General features: G+C 62.5%; 1 protein-coding gene across 4 annotated transcripts in view; it reads right to left on the bottom strand.

Annotated features, from left to right (window-relative positions):
- Positions 1 to 15,247, bottom strand: part of ZFPM1 (zinc finger protein, FOG family member 1) — a 64,893-nt gene extending 49,646 nt beyond the window's left edge. For 2 of the 4 annotated variants that reach the window (XM_072946784.1, XM_072946785.1), the window contains exon 1: positions 14,904 to 15,245. In XM_072946784.1, coding sequence (XP_072802885.1) covers positions 14,904 to 15,027 — 124 coding nt within the window. In that variant the 5' untranslated portion in view covers positions 15,028 to 15,245. Of the gene's footprint in view, positions 1 to 14,903 lie in introns of all 4 variants that reach the window. The other 2 variants (XM_072946783.1, XM_072946782.1) reach the window with 2 other exon arrangements.
- Between the last annotated feature and the right edge of the window lie 2,525 nt (positions 15,248 to 17,772).

Genomic DNA, 17,772 nt, shown 5'->3' with positions numbered 1-17,772 from the left:
GGGGGGGCGGTTATCTCTCCTCCTCCAGGCAGGCCTTCCTGATGCACTGCAAGTCAGGAGTGGGATGTTCACTGGGCCTGGGAGACTCTAGTGTCCAGACTTGAAGCCACTAGCCCAGGCAGTTCCCCAGCGCCCCGGGGATGGTGTGCAGCAGGGAGAAAGGAAGGGGCAGGGTCCTTTGGACGGGCCTCCCCCTGGGGAATGTGGTTGGGTTCCAGGCAGCAGACCTTCTCTCTTTCTACTGTACAGACTGGGAGACTGAGGCCCCAAGTGGAGAGGCTTTCCTGGGCCCACGGGAAGTTGGTGGCTGTGCAGGGCCTGAGCCCAGACCTCCTGGCCCAGTGTGTCTCTCATCCCCATGGGGCCCAGAGCCACAGCGTCCAGGAGGCTGGAGGAGGGGGACACCTGGGCTCAAATCCTGCCGGGCAGGCCCCTCCCCAGCCGGAGCCTGTTGGCTTAAATTCATACATAACAGTAGAATGGAGGCTGCTGGGGTTGGGGAGCGGGTGTCAGTGCTAGACAGGGACAGTGTTTCTGATGGACGATGGAAAATTTCTAGCACTGCGCAGCGGTGATGGTTGCACAACCTTGTGAACGTACGTATTGCCGCTGAGTTTCACACTCGACGTGGTTAAAATGGTAAATCTTGAGTTACGTACATTTTGGCACTACATTTTAGCACACACACGCCCATGAAGCACACAGCAGGTGCTGCGTAAGTGCCTGTTCCCTTCCTCGGATTCAGGGACACATACCCCTACTCACAGCGACGCCTTCCCTGCCACGCTGCCTCGGGCCACTTGTCGAATTCAGAGACAAGCCAGGGCTTGCTGGGGTCTGGTCCTGCGTCCACAGATGGGGGCCGGAGACACTGGAGAGCGTGCTGAGTCCAGGGGGGACGCCAGGCGAGCTGACCGGTCCCGGGAACTGTCCCAGGTGAACCTCTCCAGTCAGGGTCCAGCCCTGCTGGTCTCCCACCAAGAGGGTTGAGGCTCCCCTGGTCCCACTGCACTCCCAGCAGCGCAGTGGCCCTCCCCAGCCTCAGGAACCCCCGGCGAGCCAAAGGCGAGCACCAGGCCTGGCCTCTCTCCCACCATCACACCTCATTCCCTCCTCAAGATTCGCCTCTGCTGCTCCCTCTGCCAGGGACGCCCTTCCCCACACACACTGCCACCTGCCTCTGCCCTGTCTCTCTTCCGTCCCTGTTCCCAGGCGGCCAGCCCTGAAGAGGCAGCCCTCAGCCCTGCCTGGGGGCCAGGGTCCTCCCCAGGCTGGAAGGGCTCTGCCCACCACCCACGACCCACCACAGCGCTCACTTGGAGGGGCTGAGTTTTTCTTCCAGCTCCTTTGTTCCTTGGGTTTGCTCTGCTCCCCTGGGACAGGGCCTAGGGTGGGGAGCAGATGTAGAAATCAGTCAAGGGGGTATTTATGGAGCACCTATTGTATGCCATGCGCTGTCCTGGGGGAGACAGAGCTGAGTAGAATGCGGGCCCCTCGTGGAGAGACTTCGAGGCAGGTGTTGGAGAGGTCAGGTCAGGCTGCCCTGGGGCTGTCCTTTCACTCTTGCGTGCTGAGTCCCTCTGACCCTCACACCTCCCACCCCGTGGAAGGACCGTCACCCCAGAGGTGAGGGGCTCAGCCGATGTCTCACGGTGGAAGTCTGGTTCTGGTCCGATGGCCCCCTCCCCATTTCCTCCACCTTGATCTCAGCCCAAACTCCTTCCCTCCTCACCCCTCTGCTATTTTCCACTTATGCATTTTTTGAAAAACGCCCACGCCTGTGGCTGGTTTTCAGGTCACAGAGCCCTGAGGGTGCTGTGGGAGCTGGGGGAGCCTCTGGCCGGGCTCCAGGATGGCAGGGCCTACCTTGGGCCCCACTACGCTGACAAGACATCCCAGGGGGTGCAGAGTGCCTTGGAACACCATGAGAATCTTCCGAAGTTTCATGAAGGCTTCCTACAGACATGGTCTCCTATCACGTAAAGTCCTGAGAACGGGAGCCCTGGAGGACCCCCAGGTTCCAGAATACGTCACAGCCACAAATCGAGCAGGACCCCCACCTGAACAACAGAACGTCCCATGTCAGCCCTTGCTGTATGGATGGGGAAACAGGCCCAGGGAATGCACAGAAACCCTGGGCGGCAGACAGGGCCCAGACGGGGAAGCAGGCCGGGCAAATGGGTGGGGGCCGTGGTTTGTGGGGATGGCGCTGAGGCCCCAGCCCCAGCCTGTGCTACAGGGCCTGGCAGAGTGAGGTTCCAGATGGAAGTCACAGTGGGGGAGGGCAGAGACTGAGGGGACAGCTCGCACAGGGTCTGGAGGTGCCCCAGACACGCAGAGTGGGAGGGGAGCTGGATGGCCTTGAGCCGGCCCGTCCCGCTCTGGAACTTGGTGTTCCCATCTGGGAGTCAGAGCTGGCCACTCTGATCTCAGTCTGTCGGGGTCTGGGCTCTGGGGTTCAGCAGGAGGTCACCCAAAGTCCCGCCTGTCCATCCCCCCCCCCCCCCGTGCCCAGGCCAATGCGAGGCCTGGGCCGGGTTTCCACCACTGGGTAGGTCCTGCTGGGGACAGTGTCCCCACATATTAAGGGTGCCCCTGGAAGAGGCTCCGCCCCCACATGGAGCTCAGCCAATCCCTGGGCCTCACTCCTGCTCATTTGCATGTCCTGTTTCCATTGGCTGAGGACAAGCACAGGTTAGGACCTTGGGACCCTGGCTGTGGTGGTGGGGCCGGGGGCGGGGCCTGGGGCCAGGTTCTGGGGGACACTGGGCTCTGAGGGCCCTGGGCTGGCTCTGGGGAGATCAGGCTCTGGGGAGCCGGGTTATAGGGGTGCCTGGCTCGCGGTGACGTGTCCTAGTCCCATGTCGGGTCCAAAAGGGCCACCTGTCACACGGGGAGAACCTTGGTTACAGTGCACCCTCTTCCTTCTCCTCTAAGGCTCTGTTTAATCCTTTTCCTTCACCCCGTAACAAATGACTCAGGGGGGAAAGACACTGACCCAAGGCCACACAGGCAGGACACAGCAGCACAGCTGGGGCCTCCCCCCAAGTCCTGGCTCCCCACCCCAAGGCTGGGTCCTGCCCTTCAGGGAGGGCCACTTCTTATTTTTAGCCGCCTGGCCAGGGAGGGCTGTTTCCAGCTTCCTCTGCAGAGTGACAACACACCAGTGATGATTTTAAGAGGGCCTGGCCCTCCCCGTTTTGCCCAGATCTAGTGGCACCATTTTCGTGGCTCTGAGTTGGAGGGCGGTGGGCTCACGGGCTGTGCGTGTGCGTGAGTGCGTGTGCGTGGGCTTTTGTGCCTGGCATCTTGGTGGGTGAGATAACAGGAAACAACAGAACTGCCCGGAGCGGCAGGCAGATAGCGGCGATAGGGCTCACCCATCACCAGGGTCGCCGTTCCCTTTTCTTTCTTTCTGGCTGTGGGCAGGGTGAAGCACGCCGCCACCCCCACCCCAAGCTGGGGGCCTCCCTCTCAGGTTCCCTCCCACTGTGGCCGACGTGCCCAGCAGCCGGCCCAGAGCTGCCGGCTGGAAGGGGTCCCGAGTGTCACAGTCACCACTGAGACAGGGCAGGAGAGCACGGGCCCCTGAGAGAGGACCCAGCAAGTGCGTCGTGGGGCCAGGAGTTGAACCCGGGCCTCTCTGGCCTTGAGGCTGGTGGCCTGGAGAGCACTGAGCTCCTGCCTTGAGAAGTCCTGAGAGCCCTGGAGGGCACGGCTAGGCGGGGACAGCCCAGGGGAGACAGTCAGGGTGGGCCAGTGACTCTCAGCCCAGGGTCTGCAGGGCAGGTCTTGGTCTCTCCAGCTCCATTTTACAGATTTGGAAACGGAGGCTCAGAACAGGTGAACACAGAGGGCCCCTTCGCTCCCTCTGCGTTCTCTCTGGCCCTGAGGAAAGCAGAGTGTTGTCTAGGGCCGTAGGAGACATGTTCCGGAACCACCCACATCACCACGCGAGAGCATGAGGGCCTGGGCCCCTCAAACTGGAGCCACCTGCCAAAACCTGCTGAGGAAGAATGCTGGTGGGACCTGAGGAGCGAGTGCAGCAGGCAGGGAAGGCCCTGGGGACCCTCACCCCTATCTGTGTCCCCTAGAGGACCCTACGGCCCGAGGAAGCCCATCACACGGTCTGGAAACAGTACGTCACTTGCCCAACCGCCCACCCCCAAGCCCAGGGGCAGGATTCAAGCCCTGGACACCCCCTTACACACCTGCCCCCTCCCCCGCATATGCAGCCATTTTACTGGAAACAGCCGACTTCCTTTAGAACACTGAAAGAAAATCAAACCCAGAAGACAGAAAGAAACCGACCTTATCACCCAAGGAGCCTGTTTTCTGGGGCAGATGAAATGGCACCCACCTCATTCACCGCTCTAGGACAGGGCTGTGCGGCCCTGAGCAGTCACTCACCCTCTCTGTGCCTGGGCATTTCTCTCCAAAACAGAGGAGGCAGTCCCCTTGGGGCAGTGGAGGCCTGTGGCCACCAACACCCCCGGAACTGCCAGCCAGGATGGAGACCCAGCCCTCGACCAGGCCACTGAGCCAGGTCTCCGAGGCTCCCTCCCGTGCTATGGGACCTGGGCTGCGTTCACCCAAGGCTCCCTCCTGTGCTGCGGGACCCGGGCTGGGTTCACGCCATCTCGGAGGCTTGAGTCCTCTGAGGATAAACGAGGACAGAGGTGCCCCTCCTGGGGCTGCTGGGAGGGCCCTACTGGGTGATGCAGGTCAGGTCCGCGTGCTCGGGAAGGGAGCGATCCACTCATGACGGCTCTCTGTGGGTTACTCTGACTGGGGAGTCCCAGAGCCACCCAGAAATGCCACCAACTGCCCACACCGGTCTCCTGCCTCTGGGATCCCAGAGAAGCTCATTTCCCAAGGATAAAGGGGACGGGGGTTGGGGCGTGGATATGGCCCCAAGCAGCCCCTCAGCCGGGCGGGGCTTTCTGCATCATGGGTGGGCTCGGCTCAGCCACGGCTCCAGAGGGACTGTCACGGCCACGGGGCCCTGGCTTTCCCTGCACAGGCGCCAGACCCCCACAGCTGCCGCACCTGTCCCTCAGCAGGAGGATTAGCCCCACGCAGGCCCTAATCACACTCATCGCAGCATCAGCGCCGGATCTCGGATCAGCTGAAGGAGGCAGCTTTATCCAGACAGACGCAGGGACGGCCCCTCAGCCCCATCTGGGCGCAGCTGTCACACGTGGCAGACAGGTGGGCCTCCGCAGGCAGGGTGGCTGGGGACTGGGCGGGGAGAGCCGGGAGCCCAGCCCCGCCCAGCCCTAACCGGCAGGTGGGGCTCCCTTTGGCCCCTCAACATTTATTGAGCACCTACTGCATAACCAGGCACCGCTGGTTCTAGGGGCCAGGGAGAGAGCAGAGACCCAACTGGGCAAAATCCCGGCATCCTCTCTCCAAGCCTGGGCCCACTGGACACACGAGGGCACTGAGGCCCAGGGATGTGTCCCAGCAGTGAGAGCCCCAGCAGCCGGGCCCAGACGCCCGGCCCTTGTGAGGAGCGAGGGAGGCTTTAATTCCCCGCAGAAGTCTCAGCCCCCAGCCCTCACTCCCTGCAACACGGTTCCTGCCCCTGCTGCTGCCTTTCTGTGTGGAGGCCTCTGCCTTCCCCTCCCCAGCCTGGCCCCTGGACGCTGTCCTTGTACAGAGGCCTGGGAGGTGCAGGCTGGACGTGCCAAGGTTCACAGCGGGCCCGGGGGGCCAGGAGAGGCCCGGAGAGACGGCCCCCGCCCTGCCCACCCCCTCCCTACCTTCTGGTTCAAAAACATAATTTATCTGTGTTTTATCACGAAATCCAGACACTTTAATCAGTGAGCTATGAAGTCAGAATTTCCATTCTTATCTGCGGGAGGAGTGGAAATGGAGGAGATAGGCCGGAGCGATCGCTGGTGGGGAATGTTAATGGGTGGAGAGGCTGGGCTATTGGCCACGGAGACGCCGTATCTCCCCCATTATCAGGGCCGTATCTCGCCCACCATCTCGGCGCAGTAATGGGGCCAGTTCAACTTTCCGAGTTATCACAGGGGCTGAAACCTGCGCCCGCCAGAGGCCCGGACCAGGAGGCGGTTCCGGCGGACCAGGCCTCGGCCGGCAAAGCCAGGAGGGAAAGGGGGCCTGGAAGGGGCCCCCAAGGGCCTGGGTGCCCACCAACCATCGAGACCATGGCAGTGAGTGCAGAGGGGCCCTTCTGCTCTCTGGGAGAATGTTTGGTTTTGTGGAGCTGGGTACGGGCATGTTGTGGGAGGGGAAACTGAGGCAGGAGGCCACCTCAGGGTCCCAGTGGGGCTGTGCCAGGCCCATGAAGTGGAAAAGGTGGATGGTGTGGGGGTACTGTGAGTGGGGCTGGGGTGCGAGCAGCCTGCCCTCCTGCCTTTCGACCCGAAGGGTCCCCCGTCACCCCTGCTGGAAGACTTTTCCAGACCCCAAGCCCCAGGAACAGGAAACACAGTAACAAAACAGCCGGGGGGGGGGGACATCCTGGGGACTCTGTCCCTGCAGGCACAGGCGGAGGCTCAAAGTGTGCTAGGTGCGCCTCTAAGATGCTGAGGCTTCCCGCCTGCCCTCAGGGCCTTACGGGCACGCCGGGGATGGGTCCCCAAGGGCCATTAATGGAACACCTCTGTCCACTCAAGAGGAAGGGGCCCTCAAATCCACTCACTCCCTGGGGAGCCCTGCAGCTGAGGCTCAGGACAGGGCTTCACCCAAGGACCCTGCTGCCCAGATGCCCCGTCTGACCAGGAGCTGCCCTGGCAGGTTTGGCCACTGTGTGCTCCCTGGGTCCAACTTGCAAGGTGGAGAAAAGAGAAGTTAAGGCAGGGGGCTGTGGCAGGTGCAAATAACCGGGGCAGATCGGGAGCGCTGGAGGGACCGAAGTGACGCACCAAGGGGGACCAGAGGGAAGCAGCCCCGGGGAGACTGGGGAAAGGAGAGGTGCCCTCTGTCCTCTACATTGTAACTTTGTCCAGCAACACAGATGATGCAAGGGCTCTGGGCCAGGCAGGACCTCTGCTGTCAGGGCTGACCAGCCTCACTTCCCTGCGAGGTCGGCATCATGGTTCCACTCTGTAGGGGAATCGAGGCCCAGGGAGGCCTACTGACTTGCACTCAGCCCGGTGTCCCCTCGGCATCCCCATCTCGCAGAGGTGGAGGCTGAGGCTTAAGAGGGCAAGGTAACTTCTGTACACCCACAGGGTCTAAGAGCCTCCACCCAGGATTCCAGCCGGTCCTGGCAGTGGTCGTCCGCGGGGAAGCTCCTGCAGCCACTCACATTCAGAGTCCGCACTGTGGCTGGCCCTTCCTCTCCAGGAAGCAGAATGCCTGCCAGGTCTAGGGGTGCCTGGGACATAGGCACCCAGCCCAGGAGCTGGGGCAGGGTTGCATAGATCACCCCATCGGTCCCATTTCTACATTGTTCATGTGCTGTGTGACCCTGGTGCAACAACTCACCCTCTCTGATCCTCCAGTTTTCAGGGTGCAAAATGGTTTGAGAACCCTGACCTCAGTGGGTGTTCGCAGAATCACAGGAGGGGATGCCTGCAAAATGCTTAGAGGGGAGGAGGGCTCCGAGGCTGACTGGCTGGGTCTCTGTCCCCACTCCAGCCCTGGGGTGGGGACTGAGGGAACCAGGAGCACTGGGATCAGGGCTGAGCTCTGATTAGGCCCGGACTCATGGAAGCTGCACACCATCACCTCTTTACAGGAGGGGAAACCAAGCCTCTGAGAGTCCATGGCCGCAGGCTGCCCCGGGCGACCCCGGGGAGGCAGAATGGAGGGACTGGAGGCAGGGGGAGGGGCCTGCCTGTCTGTCTAACCCAGCCCTGGCCCAAGGTCAGCTACCGCATTCCTTCTCAAGCAGGGCCACTGCCTTCTCCCAAGTGGGAGGGAGGTGGTGTGGTGGTGCTGGGCTGAAGAGGCCTCGGAGGACGCAGGGTGACTCAGGATGGCAAGGCAGGTGGCTGGGGGCTGTGTGGGCACTGCCCAGAGAAACCTCGGCCCACCCTGGGGTCTACACACCCAGGTCCTGTGTCACAGGGCTTAGAGCACATCACTGTCTCCCAGAGCCTCAGTTTTCTCACTGGTAAAATGGGTCAATCCATAAGGATGAAGATCCTTGGACAGGAAGGGACTCATGAGACGTGGACGTGGGGCCAGCCTAGCCCAGGGTGTGGCGTAGTCAGGGCGCCCCTACCCACATGTCCCTCCTTCCAAAACTAACACATGAAGGGGAGGAAGGTGGGAAACAGGACTCTGAGTGAAGTGTCCAGCCCTTGGGGCTTCTGGCAAAATATCAGTAATGCAACCAGCAGCTCCCAGAGCCACGACATCCACACGACCCTGGACTGCACTTTACAGTTTGCATCTGGGATCTCACAGACCCCACATACAGGCCCCAGGAGGGAGGTGCGCTTAGGAAGCTCCTGCTTCAAAAGCAGAAACTGAGGCATGAGAGAGGCCACTTGCCCACAGGGTCACAGCAAGGCCAGGACTTAAGGCCGAGTGGCAGCCCCCCATGCAGTGGCCTTCTGCTCTGGAGACGAGATCTGGCCTGCAGCCCAGAGCCCTCAGAGGACAGCCCAAGCCGGGATCTCCGAGCCCCCATGCCATGCTTTGGGGATGGGATGGGGATGGAATCGGGGTCCCAGAGGGAAAGGTCTCTGTCCCAAGCCTGCCCAGTGGCCCCAGGGACAGCTGGGGTGGGTGGGAGCAACATGCCACCAGCAACCAACAGCTGGGGCCCCCATCTGACCTGGGACCCCAGGGGTGCCCCAAACACACTGCTCATTAAGCACCCTCTGGGTCCCAGGCCTCCATGGGCGCTGACGGGCCTCCAGAGTATGCACTCTGTTCCACAGACAGGAAAGCAGGAGACAGCCCCGAGGTCACTCAGCTGGGAGCCGAGGGGCTGGAGCTGAAGTCAGGCCCTCCGTGCTGAGGTGGAAAGTCGGGGGGCAGTGGAGAGTGAGACCAACCACCCCCGTCTCCTCCTCCTCGCCCTGGGGCAGCACTCAGTCCTGGCCTCTTGCCACCTTCACATCCTCATTTGAAAAATGGGGTGTCAGACTGGGACGTGCCGCTGACCTGTGGGCAAGCTGAGGCAGAGAGGGGTACCTCTTTGACACTGCCTGGGCCCTGCCAGGAACACCAAGATGTCCTTCCTGCAGAGACCCCCGCTCCTCCTGGACCCACTCCCCCGGGCTGAGTGGGCCCACTGCTCTCCTGACCTGCCAACTGCTGGCCAGGGATCTTGGGCAAGCCCCTGTTCCGTTCCAGGCCTCCAGCTCCTTATCTGTGAAATGGACCCAGGGACACAGGAGAGTCTGGGGTCCTCTCACTTGGCAGCCTGACCCCACAGCCCTTCACCTCTGGGCTGGCTTGGTCCAGACCCATCCAGAGCTCAGGCAGGGAGATGATGAGGCAGGGTGTCTTAGACAAGTCCCCAGTGTAGCCTCTCCTCTCTGATGAGGAGACCCCAGCCCAGAGTGGGCAAGCAATGTTCCAAGGTTGCACAGCCTGGGTACCCGTCTGGTAAGTTGTAGTGGGAACGGCTTGGGGGACAGGCCAGGCAGGCTGAGGGGCCCACTTCCAGGGCAGGGGCTTTGCATGTGGTTCACTCTCCAATGAGAGTTTGGGAAAAGGGAATTGTCCATCACAGATAAGCTGGAAACCACAGATCTGACTTGACTGATTGACCACAAAGATACTGTTCCTGAGGAGGACGGGGATGGTGACAGCTGTCTCAGGTGACATGTAATTCCTGATGATTCTCACAGCCATGCCTGGGGGGCCACCAGTGTCCTTATCCCCATTCTGCAGATGGGGAAATCGAGGCAAAGCCACTGACGCTGGAAGGGGCTGGGCATTCAATGGACTAAAAGAAGGCAGGGAGAAATCCTCCAAGGGTCAGCTTGAACACACGCCCGGGTTGGGGGTCAGCCCTGATGGGAGCTGCCCCCGACCCCTAGTGCAGGCTCCCCCTCCTCACAGGAACACATGCAGTGCAGCCGGATGGCAGTGGAGCTCCTACTTGTTGGGCCACCTGCCTCGTGCCACAGCTGAGGTCACGGAGGCCGGCACTGTAGGTGTTGCTGCCCCCACTTCTGCAGCCCCCTTCATCTGGGCCACTCCTCCCAGATGCGGTCCCGAGAGCGGACGTGGACGATGGCCTCAGTCTCCCGCTCTGTGAGATGGGGCCGGGGGCAGTGCCAGGAGGACCCAGGGCTATGTGGCCCAGTGGGCAGGAGCCTGGCCAGGCTATGTGCGGGCCCAGGCCTGGGTCTAGGGCTCGGTGATACCAATCGGTGAGGCAACAGCTGCCTCCAGGAGGAGGCCTGTCGATGGCAGATAGGCCGGCCGGGAGTATTATTCACGAGCCCGTCAAGCCCCAGGAACGTCTGGTTGGCATAGAAACAGGAGATAAGGGGTACAATTAATGGCATCGCATTCCCTCCTCCTTTCTTCCCCAACTGACCCATTTAAATCCCAGGCGGGGCTGGTGCCATGCTGGGCTCCCAGTGACCTCTGGGGAGGGCTGGGCAAGTGGGCCAGATGAGGCTGGGGCTCAGGCCCAGGGCAGGGCTGGATGAGGCCCCTGGGACCCTCTCTGCCCAGGAACATGGTAGGAAGGAGGCCGCGGGAGACTCGTGAAGGCAGGGCTGGGGAGAGGCCCCTGGGAGCCTCTGCTCTCAGAGGCCTATTTCACAGATGTGCAGACTGAGACCTGGGGAAGCCCGGGGCAGACAGAGGCAAGAGGACTGTGGGAAAGCAGCATGATGCTCAGAGTGGGGAGTGGGGTGGGGGAATTTCAACTCTGGTTGTCATTTTCTAGGGCGAGAGCCTTAACCTCTCTCTGCTGGTTTCCCCAAAATGTCAACGGTGATAAAAATAGGACCTGCTTTAAGCTAATATGTGGCCTGGCACAGAGTAAGCGCTGTAACTATTAGCTACTATTAATATTATTATTATTATCTAATGAGTGAATGAACCGTCTTCCCTGAGGCCCAGGAATGCAGGAAAACCACAAATGGCCTGGAGCCAGAGAGAAGCCCCAACCTCAGGGGGCGAGGGCTGGGACCCCAGTGCCTGCCCACCAGAGCTCTGCTCAAGGCCAGGTTCAGGGGCTGGCGGTTGTAAGCAAGTCTCTCCCATCTCCAAGGCCCTGGTCCCCGAGGCTCACAGCAGCTTGGCTCTGAGGAGGTGGCCGAGGCCTGTGGAGGCAGGCTCAGGCCCTCCGTCCCCACCCCCAGATGGCAGGCAGCATTACACCCGTTTCTCAGAGGGAAACCCAAGCTGTGGAGGGGAAGGCAGCTTGCCCACGAGGGCCCATCGGGGAGCCAAAGCCCCCTCTTCTCTGCTTCTCTGCCAGCACAGCAGGGCGGTGGGCTGCAGGGTGGCCCCTGGGAACCAGCCGGACTCCCGGGGCCTCCCACTCTTGGGAGGGGAGTGTGAGGGCTCTGTGCAGATATTCCCCCTCAAGTTCATAAAAAGTCAGAGACCACCTCACCCTCTTCCAGCCTAACCCAGGCTCTCCCTGGGACTGGCCCTCCTCAGCTGGCGCTGCCAGCCCCCAGGTGGGCGTCGGGCTGCTGGGGAGAGCGGGCAGGTGCTTCAAAGGTTGGAGTGAATGAGTCATCCTGTGGTCACCAATAACGTGTTTAATCAAACTCTGAGAACGTGAGAAAAACACCCTTGTAGGAGATGGGGCAGCTGTTGGGGCTGGGACTGGTGGGACTTCTGCTGGGAGCCCCTTGCCTGGCTGGCACCTGAGATCCATGGTCCCCGAGGGCCCTCCCACTGCAGAGGGGCTCTGTGACCCCCTCAACATCCCCAGCCTGACCTGGGGTCTTATTCCTGTTCCCATTTTTCAGAGTTGGAAATTGAGACTAGCCTACTGTCCCTGGAGGTGCCCTGATGGCCAGCCTCTTCCTGACCTCACTGGAAGTCCCCCCTTCCAGGTGGCACCCCACCTGCCCCCATCCTACTCCGATTTTCCACAGGACTCTCAGCCTGCCCTGGTTAATTAGCCCACCCCTCCCCAGCTCCCCAGGGACCCAGTGCTTGCACACAGCAAGTGCTCAGTAAAGATTTGCTGAGTGAATCAAGGCAGGTCTGAGAAGACCCTCCCTTCTGATTTGGGGGACCTGCTGAAAAAGATGCCAGCACACTGGGTTCCCCCAACCTCAGCCTGGCAATGGAAACCACTTTGATTTTTTTGTTTTTCCAAGAAAACTCCAAGCAGGTTACACCTACTACTTGCCAGGAACGAACACCAACCCCGAGTTGATTCAAGGGGGAAAACACCGGAGGTCCTTTTGGAGGTGACAACTCCGCCTCTGGCTATCTCACACCATCTAATAGGAATCAGGGGCGAGGTGTCCTCTCCCCTCCCCCTCCGGGCCGGTGCGAAGTCAGTTTTCTTTCATTCTGATGGACTGTACCACCCGCAGGGGGAGGATCAACTTCTTGGCAATTAAGTGTGTTTGGGATGAAAACTCGCCCAGAGGGACCCAGGCACGCACGCCCCCTCCCCGCCTCCCCCACGGGTCCGAAGTCCCCACTCGCCCCAGCCCCAACGCCCCCGCGCGCTGTTGTTGCCTCGAACCTGGCAGGGCCTGGTGGCCAAAGATAAGGCCTCTTATCGCCCTTAGCGATCGCCATCCGGCCGACCGGCCCGGCGCTTATCTCAGCTCACATCGACCCGGGCGGGAGGAAACCTCGGCGGGCCGGGGGCGCCGGGGGTCCCGAGCTGTGCTCCGCCCCGCGCTTCTCGCCAGCGCGCCGGGCCTATCGTCGCAGCCATCTGGCCGGCCAAGGCCGCGCTCCCGCCTCGCCCTCCCCGGCTCCCACGTTTGAAGTTAATAAATGGGAGCGCCTATCGCCGCCGCCATCGGTTGTGCGCCTTATCAGCGCGGCACATCTATCTTCGCGCGGAACAAAAGGCGCACAGAGGCGCGGGCAGCTGCGCCCTGGCTTTGGTGGGGGAGCGGGGGGCGGCGGCCTCAAGAGCTCGGCCCCCTCCCCTCGACACCGCGGCCTCCTCGCAGGTGAGGCCAGCGCGGCGGGCACCCAGCTGCGAGGGCCGTACGCTCAGCCGCGGGCAGAGGGCGGGCGCGCGGGCGCCGCCGCTTGGTGGCAATCAGCGATCGCATCTTAACGCGTCAAGATCTGCCAGGGGGAGGAGGCGCCCGGGGCCGCGAGCTGCAGGGAGGGTGCGCGTCCCCGCCTCCCGGGGCTGGACCCCTCCCCTGTTCTGTTACCGGGAGTGCTGAAAGTGGACAGCGGGGGTTTGCCCATGCACCCGCTTTGGTCCCTGTCCCCAGTGCACACCGTTTGGTCGACCCAGCTGAGCCCCGGCGTTCGCCCAGCTCGCGACCTTATCGGCGCTGGCGATCGGTTCCCAGCCTGCGATCTCCCTGCCCGCGCTATCTGCATTTCTCATCAGGCTGAAACACACACACACACGCACACACGAGAACAGACCGAACAGAGGCGCACGGGGAGGAGGGGAAAAAGAAACCAGAGAACCAGTGCAGATCGGGACCTGTGGGTGGTTTTAATACTTGAGTTGACTTGATAGAAGGCGACTTTCGGAAAACAGGTCCCGCTTGCACTGAGGAGTCGGGTTACGGGAACCCGGATTCATGCTTGCCTTCCCCCTCTGGGACCTCAGGAGTAGACACTCCCCCAGCAGCATGCACATGGGGTCCTGGTGGCAGTGGTCACGTGGAGACAAGAGGCAGTGCTAGGCTGCATGGGCCCCCCTCTTCGCCTCCTGGCTGGCCCCCACGACCCTCCCGTCTGGCCTCAGAGATGTGGCCCCCTAAAGAAAGCACAGTGCCCTGCCCCTGGCTGCAGAGGCGCGAAGTTATGATTGGCGTGGGGTGGGGAGCCTGCTTCCTGTGCACTGCTCTCTCTCCCTCTCTGCCCCTGCTCACGCAGCAGAGCGGCCTGGAGAGTGCGGACTGTTCTTATCGCAGGGCCATGGCAGTGTGGACACAGTGGCTGCCCAGCTGCCCAGGGGAGTGGCCCATGGGCCAGATGAGTGAGAAACTTGGACGCCTGCAGAGGCGACCCTGGCCTAGGACTGAGTCCTAGGAGACCCCTCCCTGACTTGAAGCAGCCCCTCCGTGTTTTTTTTTTTTTGTGTGTGTGTGGGGGTATGTGCCCACAAGCCTCAGATGGCATGGCACATGGCCGGGGAATAAGGAGGGTCAGACTTACAAGAGGCTGTCCCCAGGCACGGGAGGCTCCAGTTGGAAACGCCAGCGACAGGGCACCGGGGTCTGAGTGGCTGGAGTCTAGCGCGCGGGCTGTGGTAGCTGCACCCTCATCCCCCAAGACACTGGGCTCTGCGGTCTGCAGGAGTGGTGGTGGGCGAAGGCTGTCCCTGCCTCATGGCCCTGCACTTCCAAGCGGCCCGAGTGCCCCCTCTCCCTCCCAGGTCTCTTTCTCCCTCTAGATACAAAGCCTGAGAGAGTCAACCTCCCGAGATAAGATCACAATTTCAGCCCGTCCCGACAGAGCGATCTTATCAGGATGGGACTTGCAGAATGGAATATTTTAAACTTTATCTGAGCCCAGATCCGGGTCGCCTTATCGCGGCACCATCTCGGGGATGTAGGGGAGGGACAGGTCGCGAGGTGGTCGCGCCCCCAGCCACTCCGTTCCAGTCCACAGGCGGCCACCCCCTCCAGGCTGGACCCCCGGTGCCCGAGCGGAGACACGGGGGCCTGGCCCGCCGGTGGAGATTAGATTACGGCGCGCTTGGCACACAGAGCGGGGGGCGCGGCGCGGGGTGAAGGTCGCGGGCGCCGCGGGCCGAGGGGGGCGGGCCGGGGGAAGGCCGGCGGGGGCCGGTGGGGGTCGGGGACAGCGGACAAAGTTTGACTCACGCTTGATCTGCCGGGGATTGCTCTGTTTCCTCCTGGACATGTCTCCGGCGCCGCGCGCGCTCCCGGCGGCCGCCTCTAGCCCCTGGCGGGCGGCGGCGGGCGGCGGGGGCGCGGGGCGGCTCATGCCCCCGGCCCCCAGGCTCCGCGGCCGCTGCGGCCGGCGCCCCCAGCCCGCCGCGTCCGGCCCGGCGCCGCTGCGGAGGCCGGAGGCTCGGCCCCGCGCTGAGGGCGCGCGGCCCGCCCGGGGCGGCGGGCGGCGGGCTGCTGCCGGCTCTTCGGCTCCCGCGCAGACGCCGCCGCCGCCGCCGCCGCCGCTCGGCTCTTCTCAATGGAACCTGCGGGCAGCGCGCGGCGAACCGGGCGGCCTCCACCGGGGCGCTCGGGGCGGGCTGGTGGGGCCTGCGCGTCACGGGTGCCGCGCCTCCGGGCCCGCCCCCACCCGCTGGCCCCTCCCCCGCCCGCACAGCGTTGGGCCCGCCCCCGGGCGGATCTTGCTTCCTTGGGGCCCTGACCCCGCCCCGCCGCCCGGCCCCGCCCCCAGGGAGCTGGCCACCCCCGCGAGGCCCCGCCCCCGGCTCTGGGTGGACCTCTGGCCTCCTCGACTCCTCCTTCGGCCCTGCGGCTTTGTCCCCAGGCCCGGCTCAGACTCGGCGACCCACTGCGTCCCGCCACCCGCGGCACCGCGTCCGGGCCTCTCTGGACTCGACCCCCGGCGCCAGCTCCGCAGTCAAGCCCGACCTCACCTGGTTGGCCCCTAGACACCGAGGCCCCGCCCAGGCCACGCCCCAACACCAGGCTCCGTCCCCGCTGCCAGGGACTCTGACTCCCCACTCTGTAACTCCGCCCCCAGGGCCTCAGTCTTGCCCAGAACCCCCAGGCTGTGACCTCCCCGTTCCGCCAACGGATGGGGACAGGGAGGGCCAGATGAGGAGGTCCGAGGCCTTGACGCCCCACATGGTCTTGGATCAGATTTGGGGTGTGGAGCCGGCTCTGGCGGAGGAAGCAGCATCCCCGGGGTTCGCTACCCCTGGCGGCCGTAGCCCCCAGTGGATGGCAAGGGACCACAGATCTCCTCCCCTGGGCTCAGATCTGGCTAGAAATCTGGGAGGGCGCGGAAGCCAGCGGCCCTGACTGCTCCCGCCACAACAGCCCCCCAGGCTTTGCCTCTCTGGGCCTCTTCTCCCCAGGGCGTTCCTCTCCAGGGCGCCCCTGCTGGCCGCCCAGAAAGGAGGCCCTTCTGCGGACTGAGCGAACCCCCCACGCCCCTCCCTGATGGGAACAGTCAGAAGGGAGCCAGGTTCCCAGAGGGTCAGAACTGCCTGTTCCAGCGGTGGAAATGAAGACTTACCCTTCTGTCCATTGGGATGTGTTCAGGGGATCCAGGGGTCCACCACTTTCCAGGGAGGCTCAAGGTCACACAGCATTAGAACTGGCCCTGGGAGCCCAACTGTGTTCTTTTAATATTCTTGGCCTGCATTTGGTCCCTGCCCCCATCCCCTATACTCACAAGAAATAGGAAGTTAGCAGAGCCCAGGGGCTAGTGGGAAGACATTTGCAGAGAGGACGCCTGGACGAGTGTCCAGGAGGCTGGGCCCACCCCACTGAGGACAGATAATCACCACAGCTGCTACATGTGGAGGCTGACTGGGTGCTGAGCGCACTCTGCGGTAAGACCCTCCCCCTCCTTTCTGACTCCTGTGATCTTTGCCACTGCCCCATGGAAGAGGAGAGGGGTTGCCCTCAGAGACTGGGCACTCTCCCCTGCCCTGCTGCTGCTCTCAGGAGGGCCGGAGATGAGCGGGCAGGGCAGGAGGCTGAGGGCTGCCCCTGGACAGACAAGAACACTCAGGCTGGGAGGCCAGGAGACCTACTCCCTGCCCAGGGCCAATGGCTGCAGCCTTCCTACAGCTGCCTGGCGCTATACCCCTTCCCTGGGGAGCAGGGCCCATGGCTGGCTGGTTCGCTCAGCCCAGGGCTCTCACAATATCTGTCAACTGGACAAGGGACCCTGCCTGTCTGGGTTTCCCACTGGGCCTGCTGTCTTCCCAAAGAGGGGCCTCTTCACAGGATGAGGACCTGGCAGTCAGGCACTCAGGGGGATTCCTGGAGGAGGTGCCATGGGCTGGACCTGTGCTGGGTTTGAGGCTCCATGCACAGCAAGTGGCACCCAGGTTGGTGCTGCTGGAGTGGCTGGAGATCTGTGTTGAGGAGGGTTCCAAGGGTCAGCAGGATCGATTAGTGATGTCTGTCTAGGGTGCAGGAGGAGAAGGCTGGCATCACTTTGGTCACTTTAGGCTCCGAGGGGAGAGACACACCCAAGTTGTCCAGGGACTTAGGGGCAGAGGCAGGTCAGAAACAGAGCCTGCTGACCGGGACCCATGACATCATTCTCAGAATAATGAAATAATGAATAATGAAAAGGTGGGGCCCCTTTTCCCAAAATTAAGAATTTCAGGGCAGGGACAGGAGAGCATTAAACCAAGGGTGGGGCTCCATGCACAATCACGGGCCCAAGAAACGCTACGACAGCCCTGGTCCAGGCCTGAGCTGTTTCTGGAGCACTTTGCTTCCGTGCTTTGCCCCCTCTGTCTGCCCTGCAAGGAGCTGCTGTTACCTCCAGGTACAGGTGAGGGAACTGCAGCTTGCTTGTGATGGCTGGCCTGGCTATGTCACAGGTCCTCACTCACACAAGCCCCTATACCCTCAGGGGAAGTCTGCTAATAATGACAATAAACTGAAGAAATTCTGCGGAAGGGAAGGCCTGGTTCAGCCCAGAGCAGGAATGATCACCTTTGCCTGGAGAAGTCAAGGAAGGCTGACTGGAGGAGGTGACAAGTGAGAGGGGTTTTGTAGGAGCCCCTGATCAGAT

This window comes from Vicugna pacos, chromosome 21, assembly GCF_048564905.1.
Source record: "Vicugna pacos chromosome 21, VicPac4, whole genome shotgun sequence".
NCBI classification, from domain to species: Eukaryota; Metazoa; Chordata; class Mammalia; order Artiodactyla; family Camelidae; genus Vicugna; species Vicugna pacos.
This window is presented reverse-complemented; position numbering and strand designations above follow the sequence as displayed.